The 18,153-nt window shown below is 46.8% G+C and overlaps 1 protein-coding gene across 1 annotated transcript in view; it reads left to right on the top strand.

Annotated features, from left to right (window-relative positions):
- ADAP1 (ArfGAP with dual PH domains 1) overlaps nt 1-18,153 on the top strand; it is a 63,102-nt gene that overhangs the window by 19,913 nt on the left and 25,036 nt on the right. Inside the window, exon 4 of the mRNA XM_050905836.1 lies at nt 3,480-3,562. Within this exon, the coding sequence (XP_050761793.1) occupies nt 3,480-3,562 (83 nt within the window). The remainder of the gene's footprint in view (nt 1-3,479; nt 3,563-18,153) is intronic.

Consider the following 18,153-nt stretch of genomic DNA (forward strand, 5'->3'; position numbering starts at 1 on the left):
GTTAAAGCTTTTGGAGTTGATCCCAAAAGCTGTGCATCTCCGCAGTTTAGGAATGATGCACTTATATTTTTCTAACAAACACGAACAGCGTATTTGCTACATTATCCCATCACCAGAAATGCAATAAAATACCATTAGGCTGTTGCTACAGTCCTTTCTGTTCACAGAACTCCTGTCAAAGTCAAAGCGGGGGTTTGGATGGGGGTCCTGTATTCAGCATGTGATGTCTGCCCCAGGTTATTTACATCCATATGCACCTCAGGAAAAATGCATTTCAACTAAAACACAGCAACAGATGTTTAAAAGGCCCCTGAAGGCATACTTAAAATGAAACGGAGATCAGGTCTGAAGTCCACTGAAAATGGTGGAGAAGACTGTATGGCTTGAGGGACCTCTGGATGGTCCCTGCCCTCCAATTGCTCTCAGATCCCATAGATACCAGGACAAATTCCTGCTCCTGTTTAAATTCATCCGAGCTGTGCCAGTGAAACTAGGGTTCACAGGCTCAAAAGCAGCTTTTTATGGCAGGATTGCCTCCAGCCCATGAGAGTGAGCGTGGTCAAGTCCCTGCTCAACTTCTGTGTTGCATTGCAGGGAGATGCTAGAATCCTCGCCGTCCTCGTTGGGTTTTTGTTTCAGTTTCTTTTGCTGGAGCTGTTCTGCTTTCTATAAATAACCACTGGAGCAGAAGCTGCAGCTACTGGCCTTGCACTGCGTTGTCCTAACTGTGGGCTGCTCTTGGTTATCTTGGTTTTTGGGAAATTATTGCTGAAAGAGCCTGAGTTTGTGATGATGAGGAAAGGGGAAGAACATGTGAGCTGTCAGAAAGTGCTTGCTGTGAGCTAGGAAAGTGGCATGGCTGGAGTCCTGTCTGCTGTGGGAGTTGCTATCGGAGCCACTCGTGTTCTGGCCCAAATGCTGGGAGAGGTTTTCAAGAGCATTTTGCAGCTTCCTAGGATGTGCCTTTGGGCGAGGTGCCTCACAGCTGCCCCGTTTGCGCTCTCTTGCACAAAAGCTGTGGAGATACTGAACCACCGCTGTTGACAGCGTCACGGGAAGTAAGTCATTGCAGAGCGGTGTTCCCTAAGGTGTGAGACCAGCAGAGTGTGTCTGTTGTAGGATTTGCACTATACAGCAAGAGTGTTTTCCCACTGCTGCACACGAACCTTAATTTATACTGTATTTAAACATTCGTACTGGAAGCCTAACTTTCCGAGAGTCAGAACAGCTGCAGCTCCTGCTGAATCCACTGAAGTCAGCTGGAGCCGAGGGTAGTGTGAATTCTCTTCCTTCTAGTTAAATCCCTAATTGTCTTGTTGAAAAGGTCCAAGTTTGGCTACGGTGATAACAAGCTGTCTGCAGCAGCCGGGCTGGCAAAATTGCAAGAAGGGTAACAAATTTAAGTATTTGTGTTGATTTTATGATTAAATTTTGGTGGCTTTGTTGATGAGTGGCAGAAGTACAGAAACAGGCAATTAAGTGCTACCTTTTGGATCATCAGTCTTCTACGTTTGCAGGCTACCGTGTTGTGGATATCAGATCCAGAAAGAGCATCCTGCTCAATCCAGAAGATCCCCCTTGCACACTTCTACAAAACGCATCTGAACCTCCTGAGATGAACTGAAGATGGGTTGTACCCACACCAGAGCGTAGCGCAGGGTGACAGCAGAAGGGAGATGGGTGTTCATCTTCAGAGTTCACAGTCAAACTTGCAGATGTGTGTGTAACAACTAAAGATCAGTCATGAAAACAGGAACAGAAGGGGGAAAGGCAGAGTTGGTGCATTATTTCTGTTGCAGCAGAAGCTCACAGTTGAGTTTTGGGTGCGGGGAAGCTATGATGCTCCCTGAGCCTTGTGGGAGAAGGCTGGTGCCCCAACCAAGGAGATGAAACAATGGGTGGGACAAAAATATATGTAATTATTTCCTCCTTTACTGCCAGGAAACCGATTACAGCCACAGTTCTCGTTAAATAGTGTCTTGCAGATTTGATGAATGTGTTTGCTGTACCTGCAGATGAATTTTTGTAAGCAATGTTAGTACGCTTATCTGCTTTGAGCATTTCTGGAATGTGTCTGCTGAAAAGATAGCATTAAATTTGCATAGTCAGCAAAAAAGAACAGGTAATTAAGCATACCAACTGTTTTCATTGGCGGAGAAGTTGATGTGTTGAAGTGTGATGGGTTTTACAGGGCATGCCCAATGCTGGGGGATCTTTCACTGTCATCAGTGCAGGCCACTTCGAAATGTCTGCTGTGAAGCTGGATGACACATGCCTTTATTTCTGTGTGTGATATCTGCCTGCTTGGGCTATTTAAGGTTCTAGGGCAATTAAGAACTAAGTGCAGTTAAAAATGGTTTGAAGCAATTTCTAGCATATTCTAGATCTAAACTACTTCATTAGTTCCAGCACTCATGCTAAAATAAAATAGCAAAAATGTATTTATAATCTTTGGGGTGTTTTTTCCTTTTTGGAAGTTAAGGTCTTGGTTTATAAATCATTGGTATAATTTTCAACATGAAAAGTAAAGGACTTCCTAACAGGCACGTTTCCTGCCATGCATCATGGATTTCTTTCTTAGACTTAGCAGTACAGGCTGTGAGTTTGGAAGAGCTCTGCCAGGTAGGTTCTCGCCACCCTCCGGTGTCTGGGTCCTGTGTTCCACAGGGCTCAGCCCTCCCATCCTTACCCAGCCATGTTCTCCTGGTCTTTTTGAGGCTTTTTCACTTTTCACACCCTAGTTCCTTCCAAGAGGTTGGCTAGGCCTGGGATATGACTGTCCTATGTCCCTTTCATTTTGAAGAGGTCACCTCTCACTTGAATTCCTGTTGTTCCTAGTTTGGGAGGTGCGTGACACCCTGCAGCAAGCTCCGTGTTCACTGAGTCACAAGTGTCACCCATCCTGGGGCTGAGCTTCCCCGCATCATTACAAGTATAATTTTAACCTGACACATCACAATTTTTTTGAATAGCTGTCCGTGTGTGACAAGGAGACAATATCTCTGCAGCTTTGACTGCTGAAAGGCCATCATGTACATGCATCGCACAAGGCATACCCAATTTCTCCTTTCGTATCGATAGCTTCAGGGCAAAGATTTTTCTTTTGTATGCAGTTAGTTGGTTTTTTCATTTACTGATCCCATTTACTGAAGAATGTAGTCTGAGGAAATTAGGTTTAAAATCATTCATATACTGAGGGAATTTGTACAGAGGCTGATTGGGTGGGTGGGAACGGGCTATTCTGCTAAATCTGTAAATTTTGTTAAATAAGTTTCCAATAAAATTGGATGTACAAGGAAAAGATTTATTGTTGTCCAACAGTAAACAGAAGAAGCCCTTGACTCCCGACTGTACAATGCAATTTTTGGAAGACTTTTAAATCACACTTGTATTTTGATTGAAGAATTAATGATTCTGGATTCTTCCTTAGTGTATCTTGGAATATGTTTCCTTTTCTCTGTATTTTTTTTTTTTTCCAGACTGCTGCGGGAACAGTGGATCAGAGCCAAATACGAACGAAAAGAGTTCATTCACAGCGAGAAGCAGGAGCCTTATTCTGCAGGTAGCAAAAGACACTGTTGGCAGATAAGTTTTTTTTGCTGTCCAGCGCCTTCTATTTTTTTGTCTCTGTTTATATGTTCTTTATATTGATTATTGCTCGTATGTCACTAAGTAGGAGGAGAAAGTATGGTATTTTGGGAAGGATCCCTCCTGGCATTCCCTGTATTTGATTGGGAATATTGGGAATTTTAATACCTGATGGAAATAAATCAGTTATCAAGAGTCTTTCTGTTGACTTCCCTGGGCTGTTTACCAACAGCAAGTCAGATAAAGTACCAGGGAGTTAGTTTCTGGTAGCGGGAGGCATGAAGCTGGATGGAACTGGAGATAAGGGTGTTTGTCTCATCAAGGTGACTTTTGCTTTGGCAAGATGAAGTCGGATTATTAACATCGTTTGGTTAATGGTAGATAAGTGTGCCAGGTCCCCCACTCTTCCCAAATCTTGTTACTGTCAAGTGTCGTCAGTGGGACCTGGTCTCCCTGTAGTATAATAAATGCACAGTGTTTTGCGATTGCAAAGACCCAGCACGTGTGACAGAGCTGGTTTCCGCAGTCCCAGCACGATGGGCAGAGTGATGGTGGCCTTGCCAAGGGGTGCTTTAGTGGAGCAGAGGATCGGATGATTTTCTTGCAGAAGGGCAGAATTTGAAGAGGAGAGGCAGGGCTCCACCACGTTCGTTGTATGGCGGCACCAACATAAGGACCGGCATGAAAGTGCATGAAATTAGCTGGGTATTTCTTTGCTATATGTAAGTGGCATTTAATTTATTCTGCATATTAAGTAGTTGACACCAGCTATGTGCTTGGATGACTCTGGGATAATTTTATTAGCAAAGACCATTTTACAGATGAAAGGTTAAAACACTATTTTCATGCTGCTTTTCAAGACTAATAATAAGCAGGTAGCTCCAGCAGTTTGTTGTTATTAAAACCACAATTAAAATCTTACCTTATATATTCTCAATTTCTGTTTAGAGCATTTCTGCTCTGCTATTTTGTATACATGAGGCATGCACATAGTGTGTGTGGGGTATCCATATTCATATATAGTACTTTGTGCACATTTGTATTTAGATTTTCAAAGCGGTCTGCTGGAGTTGGACATGTTCTATTAACAATAAATAGTTTGATTTCTTAGATAATGTTGGAATGTATCTGCCAACATGTGTATAATGTTCACCCAGGAATAATGTTTCCAATTTATACCATGCAACTTCTAGATACAAAAGCTCAGATTCAACTAGGTACTTCAGGCAAATGCATAATTTTAAGCACATGATTAGTCCTTTCGACTTTAAGAAGAGTGTGTACCTGGTTAAAGTGAAGTAGGTGCTTCAGTGCTGTGTGGGAAGAAGGGCAGTGTGTTCTAAGCCCTCTGAAAAATATTACAGGAAGAGTTCAAACGGGAGTTTATTTTAGCAGCTTATTTTGTAGGTGTTCTTCAGTAATGTGGCTGCATAATATTTAACTGCATGGTGAAGCGATAGGGTTTTCTCCCCTCTCTTTGAAGTTCAAAAGCCATTAAATGCAGACTAGAAGAGAATGGGGTAAGCCATTTTAAATGAACAGCGCTCTCAGAGGAGGAGGGGAGGGGAAGGGAAGGCAGGCTGGTGGGCATCTTGTAGGTTGTGTGTGAGTGCTTTTAGGTTGTATATTGTCTTTGAGAATTGTACCGTCATTAAAATCCAGCATAGCAGCCGTGCAAATGACCTGTGTAACCAGGACATCATTTGTTGATTCTTCTGGACAGTAAATTCAAAGGGGAGCTTTGGCCAGGTGGTGCCTCCTTAGGACATCCAGGTTGGTGTTACAGCAAAACAAAGTCGGGGACACACACCGAACTTGCAGTGCCAACTTCTCCCTTCTGCTGAACCATAACAGCCCCCAGGTGTGGTTGCACGCCTGTACTTCACCCCATGCCAAATGGTGCTCCTTCTTCTGGACTGCATGATGTAACTTGGTGGTTGATGCTGTTCTCAGCTCTTGGGCTGTTATGCTGGGAGTTGGTTGTTTCCCAGGTTGTGGCTTGAGAAGGGAGCCCAGGGAAAATCCTGTGTCCTGTAGGAAAGCAGCACGCTAGAGATCATAGAATCATTTAGGTTGGAAAAGACCCTTAAGATCATCAAGTCCAACCGTTAACCTAACATTACCAAGTCCACCACTAAACCATGTCCCTAACAGAGATGTTCCCGTGTGCGTTGGGACAGTTCTTCTATCGCTCGGGTGAAATGGGGGTGTTTTGTCATTGTGTCGTACATGGTGCTGGACCACCAGTTTGCCCAGCTGGTGTAAACTGGTGCCATCAAAGCTGGTCTGGACTGTGCTGTCCATGAGCCCTCCAAGACAGGCTGGAGCTGTGTGCTTGCAGAAGAAGCGCAGCCACACCACGCGTCCCGGCTCTGCCCTTCTCGCTGCTTGCAGGCCACAGCTTAGTGGCCACGCCAGTGGCTTGAAGGATGCACCCTGCGTGGGGTGGACCTCCTGTGCCTGATGATGCTGGGCTCAGCGCGGCTGGGAACTGCAGAGGATCTGGGCCATTGCTTTCCACTAATGACCTCCTGAACTGCCTGTGAACGCAACCGAGGTGGGACCAACATAAGGATGCCCTCCTGCCCACCTCACATCCAGTTTGTGTCTCACTTGAATGTATGTATATCTCTTTTTCTTTCTAGTGCTGTCCTAGACCATTTTTTCTCACCATTCTGAATTCCCTGGAGGAGTGTTAGATTACCAGTTTCTAAGCATGAAACATTTTGTTGCTAATAGAGACATCGGTATCCATTTTCTCATGTTTGTTGGAAGATTTAATTCCATTTTCCAATCCCAGGGGCAATTTTGCATTCTGATATTTGTTCAATAATTGCATAAAAAATAAGAAAATACTATCTTTAAGTAGTTTTGAGCAACATCTTTTTCCAGGCAGCCTGACGAAACCCTGGTCAGAAATTCAATGTTTTTCAGAAAATCCATTGGGGAGAGACTGTCTGGAGCCTGTAGATGCCAAGCAGAAGCTATCACAGCCGAACTGACAGACTTAGGATAAAGGAGTCTTGGGACAGGAGTGTCAGATGTGCAGGTCAGAGCGGAGATGTCGTGCAGGGAAGCCTGGCAGGAGGATGCGGCAAACTCTTCTGGTGAAGAGTATAAATAAGAGCCAGCGTGGGATGCAAAGGCAACAGCTGCCCCAAAAGGTCTTGCATAGCCCCCAAACCATTGGGAAACATCTGCCTCGTGGGATACAGAGCGATGCAAGGTAGCAGAACCAGAACTGGGAAACAAAGACACTTTGCATGTGCAGAAGTCCCCAGTGTGGGCAGCACTGAGCGTTGAAGCCAGCTCCCAAGCCTCACCCTGGAGAGGAGCCGCGGCTGTAGATCCATGGGTCTTGGTTCAGTCCCTGCATCAGATGTCCCCTCTCGGGGATGTGCTGTTACACGTGTAGGCACAGCCGCTTCCCCTCGGTAGAAGATTGCAGTGGAAATTCCTGTAAGGGAGTTTTTAGAGATTTTCTTGCTCCCCCTTTCTTGCAAGCCTTGGAGCACAAGCCCATGTGCTATTCACAGCTTTCAGCTCCTCTGCCCCCAGTTAGTTTTTCAGACTCTGATGGTTTCATTCCTCCGAAAGAGCCGTCATTAATGAGTATATTAGCGCCATTGATTTTAGTGTGAGGAGTCAGTTTGAGTTCAGATAGTGCAGGGAAATTAGTAAAACAGTGATTAAATGTTTTGGTGATCCACTATCGATTCTTAGATACACTCTTTTATACGTTTGAGCTCTTAATTCAGCTGTAGTGTGAGAGCTAAATAATTTGTTTGCCCTAGCCAGACTTTATGAAGCAAAACATTATTTACACCCCAGCAATCTCGATTAACATCATGGTCCGCGTCCCTTCTGCTAGCGACATGTTTGTTGCACAACAGCACAGAATAATACCAGTTTTAAGACCCTCACATTAACGTGTTTCAGGTTGGCTTTATCCCTTCTGATAAATGAACTGGCTAAATTACTGTCAGTCTCCAGCTAATTATCCCTTTTAACTGAGTTTAATGGGGCACGGGTACTGAATTCTCCTAGAAACGGAGGATGGTGGTAATTGCCATCAAAGTCTGGATTCTGGATCTCAAGGCAATTGAAAGGTTTGATAATTTTAAAAAAGATTTTGATCAATTTTAAAAAGCTTGAACACTTTCCCCTGCTGTTGATAGGCAGCAGTTACGGCAATGCTTCCCGAAAGTCCTGCTGAAAGTTAATTCATTTGGGTGCTTTTGATTCCTCTTAATCAAATGGATTTATTTTAACCAAGGGAGACGTGAAGGAAGCAACGGGGAACAGTACAGCACTGTAATATTATAGACTGATCAAGGTGCAGCTGCTCTAATGCATCTCAGGCCACAGAGGAGAGAATGGGACGTGCATGGGGCCAAGAGAGAGCAAAAGGGAGTCGTGTGCTCCTTGAACTTGGCTTTGGCTCCTGACGGACCCACCTCCTTAGCGCCGGGGTGCCAGGAGGAATCGGTGCCCTGGGACGAGCTGAAGCCCAGCCTGGGAGGGGTTGTGGGCAGGGATAACACATCTTCGGGTCTTTGCTTTAACATTAGCAAATGAAGTGGGAGAGCTCTTAACACCAGGTGTTTAATCTCTTAATGCTTGTCAGGAAAAATGGCTTAACTTCACTGTTAGGACCATGAAAGCACCTATCCATGGGATGGATGTGGCTGCTGCAGTCGGAGAGGGCTGATGGGTATCTCCAGCAACAGACAGAGATGCCGGGCTGTGCAAAAGAAGTTGCCACCCTTTCCTTGAAAGCATTGCTGAGATAGTTCAGCAATGATTTATATGCTCTTAGACCAGGGTGTAGGTGCTTTCCAGTGCAATGTGCATTCCTGTGAGGCACGGGATAAACTGGGCACAAACAACAGTATCATCCAGTGCAGCTTTCTGCAACTTTGCTGCAAATGCTGCCTTCTTGTGTTTCCTGTAAATAGGCCAGTAAATCCTATTGCTGTTAATTTATCAGGTGGTGGAAGAGCAGTCAGGAACAGGAGAAGATTCACAGTAGGGTACAGCTGATAAGAAGTGCTGCTACCAGCTCTGCATGCCGGTACAGTTCCCTTGCAGTAGGACTGGGGAGCAGCGTTTTTTCCTCGCTCATGGCAGATGCTGTTGCATTTCTTTCATGTTGAGACATTTGGTTCACAAAGGCATTCAGGATGGGAATGCATCATTTGCAAGGGAGAAGGATAATAAATGCCAACAAGCATCACTGCTTTCATTCTTTAGTCATGGGAGGCTGGAGCTCCTCAGCTGATGTAAATTGTCATAGGTCCCATAAAAACGGTGGAGGAATTCAGATTTACACCACCTCCAACCCTGTCCTTTGGGCTGGAAGTTGGAGCAGTCTTTGATTATTTGATTGGTAGTTATATAGCTGGGTGGGATGGCCTGTTGGACTGCACAGTAAGATAATACGGTGTTACTGCAACGTTAGATGGCCTGAGAGCTTCCATTGGAGCAACTGAGAAAGCTGGAAGATATAGGCAAGATTTTGGGCATCTGTCATGGTTTAACCCCAGCCAGCAACTAAGCACCACGCAGCTGCTCCCCTCTCCCAGTGGGATGGGGAGGAGAATCAGGGAAAAAAAAGTAAAACTCGTGGGTTGAGATAAGAACAGTTTAATAACTAAAGTAAGATAAATATAATACTAACAACAATAATAAAAATATAATAATAATTGTAATGAAAAGGAAGATAACAAAAAAGAGAGAGAAATAAAACCCAAGAAAAGACAAGCGATGCACAATGCAGTTGCTCACCACCCGCTGACTGATGCCCCAGCAGCGATCCGCCCCTCCTGGCCAGCTCGACCCCTGTTTATATACTGGGCATGACGTTCCATGGTATGGAATATCCCTTTGGCTAGTTCAGGTCAGCTGCCCTGGCTCTGCTCCCTCCCAGCTTCTTGCACACCTCCTTGCTGGCAGAGCATGGGAAACTGAAAATCCTTAACTTAGGATAAGCGCTACTTAGCAACAACTAAAACATCAGTGTGTTATCAACAGTATTCTCACACTAAATCCAAAACACAGCACTGTACCAGCTACTAAGAAGAAAATTAACTCTATCCCAGCCGAAACCAGGACAGCATATTAGCAAAGGCAAAGATGATCAGGGCTTTAGCCTCTGTTGGCTTGTATTTCTGTATTTATAGCACTATGGACTAGATCTTATTGTCATTATTCAGGTGAGCTCTAAGTTTACGCAGGTAGTTACAAAGGGTAGCGTTTGTCTGAAGGTGCCTATTTGCTTGTACTACCTTCTGTCAACACCCTAAAGATTACTTGGCTTACATGTTATTTTCTATTTGTCTGCAAATATGATGGCAAAATAAATTATGAGACATGAAGAATACCCTAAAATAGTGAAATCTGTTAATATGCACTTTCCATTCCATGTGGCTCTTGCATAATTTGGGCAGCAGTCTGAATTAATTTTCCCCTGCACTTGCACAGTTGGAAGGAGCTCTGACTGCAAAGCACTAGAGAAAATGCACGGGACATAAATACGTTCTTTCTCAGTGTGAGAAAGATACCCTTATTAGTTCAGTCTGACCTGCAGTGATGTAATGCAGTTTATTTTGGGCCTGATCAGACAAAGTGGTGAGCAGTGTTGCAGTTAAAACCCAATTATTTTAACTGGCAGACCTCATCCTCTGCTGTCTCTTTACCCCATTTCAGCTAGCTAGCTGGGAGCTACGAGTGTCAGAGTGACACCGGCTCTGCCGTGTAGGGTTGGTTTTTTGGTTTTTTTTTTTTCCCCCTGCAACCTCAGAAGCAAAGCTCCTCTCTCCCACTGCGCACGCCGCTGAATTACAGGGCTGAGCAGCACCCGGAGAACGAACCAGTGCTAATGGCAACCTAAAAGGGCACAGGTTTTATTGCACATCAGACAGCCTGTAGCACCGGGGAGAGTCTGCCAGGCAACCAGAGCAAAGAAATAAAGGATCAGCTTGAAGACTCCTGGTGACATTTGCTAAGACCTTAATGCATATGGTCTTTAAGGAGATGCTCATGCAAAAGGGAGTGTGAAGCCATACGTGAACCCGCACCGTCCCCTTTGCTTTGCAAACACATGCAGTAAAACCCGGCAGTGGACGTGGCACAGGGGAGAAGAGATTCGGTTGCATGGTGTTGGTGGGATGATGGGTGTCTGGGGGCAGGCGGTGTCTTCTGAGCTGTGGTGGTTTGCAAAAAGGGAGGATGAGAGCGCAGAGGGAAGGAAGGAGATGGAAGACCACAGGGTCGCAGCCGCTCAGAACTGCGGCAAAGGAAAGGTGATTGGGAAATTCCCCTAGGACAAATGCATTTTGGCTTTTTTCAGCAGAAAATTTTGCAGGAAATGGCCAACTTCAGTGAATTCACAACTTCAAAATGCAATTAGAGAATTAACAAACTTATTATTTGCTCACTTTTCGTTTGTGGGTGAGGAAAAAAGTGCATAGAAATTTTCAGAAGCTCAAATTGCTGACATGAGAAGTGTCCAGTCCATGGTTTTATTTTTGAATTGTGATAAGTTGAGAGTTTCTGAGGAGCTGGCTTATTTCTGTTATATTCTTTAATCTCTCAGAAAAACACCCCCCTTCCCCAGCCAGCAGCACTACCTGCTCTCAGTTATTAGCAGAGCACAGCCTGGGGGTCGGGAAGGGGAGCTGGGGAGAGGAGAGGGCTTTGCAGGGGACGAGGGCTGCGTCCTGGAGAGATACGGATGGACACAGCCACAGTTCCGTTCGTTTGTGCTACAGCCTGCTCCGATGGGATGTGGTGCTGAGGGCAGGTTGTGCCCATCAGCCAGGATCAGAGGAGGTGAGAGCCCATCCCAACCCTACAAGGATGTGGTGGTGCTGCGATGTTGGGAGGGTCGGTCTTGGGAAAGACTGGAAGCACATCTCCCATCACTGTCTGTGGGGATGGTGGCTCTCTGCCTTAGGAAGAGTAGGACTTTCACACGATGTATTTGGCATTACAGCTGTTAACAGAGTCCGTGGAGCAATCGCCAGTTAAATGCTGTGCTTTGGGGCTAGCAGAGCCTGCTGTGTGTCTGGTGTGGGACTGCATCCCCTGACCCTGCGAGAGGAGGGGGGTCCTTGCTGGGCCCGCAGGCTCAGGCAAACAGGGCATCTTCTGTGCAGTCACCAAGATTTTTATGCTGCCAACTGCTGCGGATAAAGTAGTGAAAGAGAGCGTGCTGCTCAAAGGAGAGGCGTTTTCTCCAGCATCCTTTCATACGCATACTTACCTGTGCCAATAAATCACTGCCCCGCAATACAGCCTTCTTGGGCTTGGCTGCAGCTCCCTTGCGGGGAAGGACAGTTGAAGTGAAAGAGAAATTGATGCAGGTGAAAAGGCTTAAAGAAAGAGTCATCTGCAAAGTCTCAGTTCAGGGCACTGTAGCGGTATCAAGGTCATGGCAGCAGGTTGTTCCCGGATTCGGGCTGCCATGAGAGGTGCAAGAGAGGCAAAGGTGGGTTTTTTTTTTTTCCTGCCCTATTTCTGCTTTGGCTGGCATGAATCTGCATTGCTCCGTCAATTCTTGTGCTGGTTTATGCTGTCTGAAAGTGTTGATGGGGGAGACTGCTCCCTCCCATTGGACCTGCTCCATGGTCAGAGCATCACGCCGTGGGTAGTGAGATGCCCTTCCTCGTGCAAGCCCTGGCGATGTCTGATGAAATGGTACTGTGGGAGCAACTTGATATGGGCGATACAAAGCTGTTGTATGAAACCATCTCCTTGCAAGCAGGAGAAGTGCCATAGGTGCTTCCTGTAGCATCCTTTAACTGCTGACAAGACAAGCATGTTAAGTAAAATAGTCAAATCAAAACTCTATTCTTGCAAAGGCGTTATCAGCTAAATCAAGAGCTGCTTTTAGCACCGGGGAAGATTTGAGCCAGCTAATGTATGTGGTCAGGACGGTAGCCAGCTACCATCTCGGCTTCTCTCATGCAGACCAGCGTGAAGATTATTTCGTTGTTTTTTCCGCAAATGCAGCCCACATCCTTGGCTGATGTTCCTGTTTATATTTCCACCAACTCCAGGGAAGCTCTCCTGGCTTTTCCTGGGTGAAGATCTGTGGGTGGTCGAGGTGATGCTGTGCTGAGCACTGTACAAACGCAGAGCAGGATGGCAGTGCAGTTGAGTGTAAGGTAAGAGCAGGCAGTTGCAGGCCCCTCAGAGAAAAAGAGGCAGTGCCCCGCTGCAGGGGTGGTTCTGCAAAAAGCAGGGATAAGGCCAATTTTTTAAGTGTGTAAATTATCCCATTGCTTTATAAGCAAGAAAGAGTGGAGTGTTTAGCAACTACGGGGAGCTACATGTGGCTGAAATTGTCCAAGATGCTGAGAAACCAGAGAGGGAGATGGACAGACAATGCTCACATAAGCTTTGGTTCCTTAGGAAACCGAGCTCATGAGAGCAATAAGAGAAACCATGCAATAAAAGCAACCATTTCTAGGCTTATCAGCAACAACTCGCCAGGCTTTGACCAGGCACCGGTGTGTGCGGTAGGAGAGCGTGGTGGTGCAGAACAAGGTCACCTGCCCGGCTCACCCCTCAGCAGCAGAGCCTTGTGAGACATGGGGTGCACTGGTGTGTGCAGGAGCATCCCGCTACCTTTTGGGAGGTGGGGGGCATTTGGCTGGTTTGGGTTTGGTGTGTGTCTGAAATAATCTACCTTCATTTCTATGCTGTGCCTGCACACCGGCGTGGCTGCCGGTGCAAGGGCAGGTGTACCTGGCCACAGTGCAGGGCAATGTGCCGCCTCTCTTATGTGACCTGACAAGGTATATAAATATTTTAGCATTTTTCCCCCCGCCTTCCACCTTCTCTCCCTTCCCCCAGTCCCCTACGTGCTTACAACATCTCCTCGTGATAAAAATAGCCTTTGGTGTCAACGCGAGGCTGAGCAGAGCCGCTGTCGCTCTGCCTGCCCTTTGTTCGAGGGGCTGCGGCACAAACCCGGGGGCAGCTCCTGCAAATGTTCGATCTTGGAGCAGATCTGCTGACTAATGTGACTGGCTTTGCAATAGCAGCTCGGAGCGGTTTGTAATTGGGCCATAAGCACTTTGTTAAGAAAAATTGGTTTATAATCTCTGCTACCTGTTCGGTCTCCTGAGCAGCGGAGAAATCTTTGCAATGGTTTGTATTAATGTACCCAAAGCCTTCCCCAAAACCTAGTGATGGCCGTGGAGGCATATCTGGTGACAGCAGTGAGATTTGAAATGTCACTCTATAAACATTAAGTTACATTAGGCTCTGAATACCAGAATAAAAGTTTTGGAGCCACATAATGCTGCAAAATTATAAGTCGCCTTTAAAGCCCAGCCTGCATTATGTGTCTGTAAAGTGAATAGTACCACACAAAGAAAGAGGTTATTTTCCCCTCATTCTGTTTTTTTGCTGGCACGTTTCCCATAATGCCAGTGACTTGCCTCTTGATTTACACCATATATAGAAATTTAGAAAAAGTCTAATTATAACTGGCTTTTCTGACATTTTATGAGTTGAACTTCCGAAAATACTGGCTACATCTGTAATCTCCATCCAAAGGTCTGAGTTTTTCAGGAGTTTCTGTGAGTGTAAATCTCTAACCTCAATGCACACGTGGCTGATGGGCAAACAGAGCTGTCAAAAGCTTTAGCAGGCCTTGATCTTAGTCCATAGAGAGGAATTTTCAATATAAAGAAATCAGTTAATTTATTTCTACTTATTAGCCTCAAAGAGGAGTTGCTGCTTTGCTCCGACTGCTTTTTAATGTCACTGTTATCTGATGCTAGTTGTAAAATGGATTAAATCCTCTTCTGATGCTTGAAAGGCTCAAGTATTAGAGCTGGGCTTTGAGAGAAGCTCCGGCATTTTCTGCTGCTGTCCCTCTGTCATGGGAAGTGCTTGTTTTCGTGATGCAGGGCTGCAGCGTGCGTCGGGAAGATGCGGCTGTCATGAGATCTGTGGAGCATCCCTCACTGTGAGGTGCTTTTTGGTACCGCCATCTTAGCCCCTGTCTCCCATCCCTGTAAGCAGATGCCTCATAGACCTAGAGATGGAAATAAAATAATAGTAGTGCAGCTAAAAAGCAGCAAAAATCAGGGTAGCCCAATATTTTGTTGTAAATTCATGTTGTAAATTCACTTTTGCGAAGCAGAGATTTGAACATGAACGAGGAGATGTTTTGTGGTAGGAAGTCGTGACACCAGTTCCCTGCAGTGTGTACTGGTGCTTGGTGTGCACACTAGGATTGCATCACTGGTGCCTTCTGTTAAATCACAGTTTCCAGTAAATTCCCAGCAGCCGGTTCCGGTATTAGGCTGAACCAAACCACCAGGTTCGACTCTTACTGGATTTCAGCAAAATTGTGTTACAAATCTCTGTGCTCGATCCTGCCCTTGTCTGTAAGATCTTGGCTGCTCGGTCCCAAAGCCTGGCTGCATTTTCACCCTCCCCAGCTGAAACCACGAGCTCTTCCTCTGCTTGGCACTGATACCCCCTTGCAGTTTGTGCTTGCACCCTGGGAAAGCTGGAGAGGCGAAGATGGAGGTGACCTCAGAAGGCGGCTGGATTTGTATCTGAATGAGGAGCCCAGGGTGCAGGGATGCTGCACCTCTTTGGCACGGACCTTTGCCCTGTCTCAGTGTCCTGGAGTATAAAATGATTTGGCACCGCAGCCTGCGGCACGCAAGGACCGTACCAGGGAATTTGCCTTCCTGGCTGAGTTCTGCCATGAGCTTGGTGCTGCACGACTCTGCCAACGCATCTCTCGTGGTCATCGGAGCAGCGGGGAGCGTGGCGGGGGGGATGCAGGAGGGCAGGCTCAATGGCAGCTAAGTGAGGCTCTAGCCCTCTCCAAAACGGATGCAATCCTCATCGCTGTTTGCATTTCAAGGGAGCATAAAAGCGTGTTTGCCTTTCAAGGGTGCGTAAGAGCATTATGCGCAGATTACATCCAGTGTTCTGGGTGCTGTACAGATGCACCAAAAAAGCAGCCCTGGTCCGGAGAGGTTATAATCAAAGAACATTTAGCAGAGAGGTGGGTATGTGAGTGTCCAGATGGGAATTGCAAACCCTGCAGTTCTCCCAGCCCAGTATCAAGGTTACTGGAGGCTGATGTGTTGTTGTCAGGAGGGAGTTAAAGCATGAGCATCCCTCCAACGAGCAACCTTGCCTGGCACAGAAACCTCCTTCTCATGCCGCTGGAGCCACAGAGAGGGCTTCTGTTCTCCGGGCACTGACATCAGCCGCCGGCCGGGATGTGAGTCACGCTGGGAGCCAGGCTCAGCGGGCACTGGTCCCCGGGCGCTGCCTCCCTGCACCTCTGGGCAAGCTCTCCTGTGGCTGGAGAGAGCTGTTAGACATCTCACCGTGGGGATGGTACTTCTTCAGAGCACATGTGCTCCTGGGTTAAACGCTGCTCGGCGTGCCTCACCTCGGGGGTCCGAGCCCCCGTGGCTGGGTCCTCGCGAGCGCAGCCGCCGGGCATGCATCGGGTGCGGCGTTTGCAGCCCCGGGAGCAGGGCAGGGTGCGATGTCCCAGCGGGTGGGTGCGAGGTCTGGCCTCTGCACTCACGCACTGGCACTTGTGCTGTGGATTTCGGGTGCGGAAAAGGGGGACTAAGGGCTGGGTTGTTTTTTTTTTTCCCCCAAAATTTTTGTCTAATGGAGAGGAATAGATTAAGTTGAAAGGCTCTGGAAAAAATTGAAGTGGAGCAAGGAGGAAACCCTACGGAAAAGTATGTTCAACTGAAGCAGACAGGACACCATTTGCTGATGCTCAGTCTCCTTTTTATGTTTTCCCAGTATGATCCTGCATTTAACATTACACAACTCCCTGTCAGGACTTGCTCCAAGAAACCTTTCCCCATCTTCTCCTTGGATGTTTGAGGGAAATGTAGTCATTGCTTTAAAACAAATGACTACTTCTTCTTGTTCCTCGGCGTGCCCTGACACCGCTCCCACGGGAAGCAGACGGGGGGGTGATGCTGTACAGGCACCTCTCCTGCTCTCTGCAGCCTCATCTGGAGCAGAGTTAAAACTCACGCAACAGCCTGTCTCCAGGGTGAGTAAATATTGAGCCAAATTGCCTTGGAAGGAAAGGGATCCGTTTGAAAAAATCCACTCAAGAAACCAGCAGCAGATATAATCCCCAACTAGACTAACACCATCCACTGCAGCAGCAGCCGTGAGTCCAGGCAAGGCAGTGGAGAAAGCGGGTCCTCCTGGAGAGCTGCCTGCGCTGGCTCCTGCTCAGCCCTCACTCCGTATAGCAACTTTGCAATACAAATGATTGAAACATCAAACACGGACCTCACTGCAGTAAAGACAAGGTGTATCAAAGAGCTCTTTAACAAACTAAACTAGGGAGGAGGATGCAAGGGGAGATCACAGTGTGTTTGGCTTATTATTTTTTTCTCCTGCAAGGGGAACAGGCCTGTGACAGGGACCCGCTCGTGGTGTCGTTCCCATGCCAGGATGCGCTGATGTTTCAGCAGGATGGGCATCATATGACCAGGAACCGGAGCAGCCTTTCAGTGCCTTCCAGTAGCGTTTGGAAGTGCTGATTCAGACTCAGTGCAGCCCCTCCGAAAGAGTAACGCCGCCTCCTGAGGCTCCGTTAAAATCAAAGGAAGATGCTGCGCCGTTTCCCAGCCTTGCTAAGGAGATGCCGCACAAAGTCACCACCAGAAGGCAAAGGAAAAGGCTCCAAATGCAAAAGCTGTTCTTTTAGAGATAACTTGGGTGCATTTTTATTTTTTTCTACCTCTCTGGGCCGTGGCGAGAGGCCAGTGACTGCTGTTACGCTCTCCAGGAAATTCATGAACATTGCAGTGACAAAATGATGGGGTGGTGATGGATCTTACAGATAGCTGCTGTAGGAAGAAAAACGTGTAGCAAAGAGAAATACACTGATGTCTTCAGCTCCCCTAAAGCAGAAAAGCATTTAGGCAGCCAAAAATCGCAGGCAAGGACCTGTGGGTCTGAGCTGGAGCGGCGGAGGAGGAGGAGGAGCAGTCGGCCAAGCAAGGCATTGGCAGCTGGCTCCGGGGAGGGGGTAGCACCACCGCGACCTAAAGCTGGATGTTCACAGCTAGTTTAGGATCCAGCTGTAATTTTAACAGCTGGTTCTGTCAAGCTGCCTTCAGCGTAGCTCTGATCCAAGCTTCTATAATTAGCCAAAGAGCAGCAGTTCTTGTGCGAAAATTAAAGCAGCAGTGATGCTTGTTGCAGGGGAAGCAGAGTGGCATGGGAGTGAGCCTTACTGAAAGGGGAAGGGGCTGGCCTGTGAAATTTTAAATACTTGGGGTTTGGTCTTTTTTTTTCTCCATTTAAGCACTTTGTGCAAAATGTTTGGTTAGGTTTTTTCCCCTCAAAAAAGCACACCTAAGAAACGTTGTTTCATTTTGCATCATCCTTAACAGAAATATTTGTATTTGTCAAATCAAAAACATTTCATTTGTGGTCAGTCTGAGGTCAGTTGTGTTTGCTGAACTCGTACAGTTTCTCATGGGCAAGATGGTCTGAGACCCTGCTGCGCCTGGATTCCCTTGGCGGCTG

This window comes from Gymnogyps californianus, chromosome 15 (genome assembly GCF_018139145.2).
Source record: "Gymnogyps californianus isolate 813 chromosome 15, ASM1813914v2, whole genome shotgun sequence".
NCBI classification, from domain to species: Eukaryota; Metazoa; Chordata; class Aves; order Accipitriformes; family Cathartidae; genus Gymnogyps; species Gymnogyps californianus.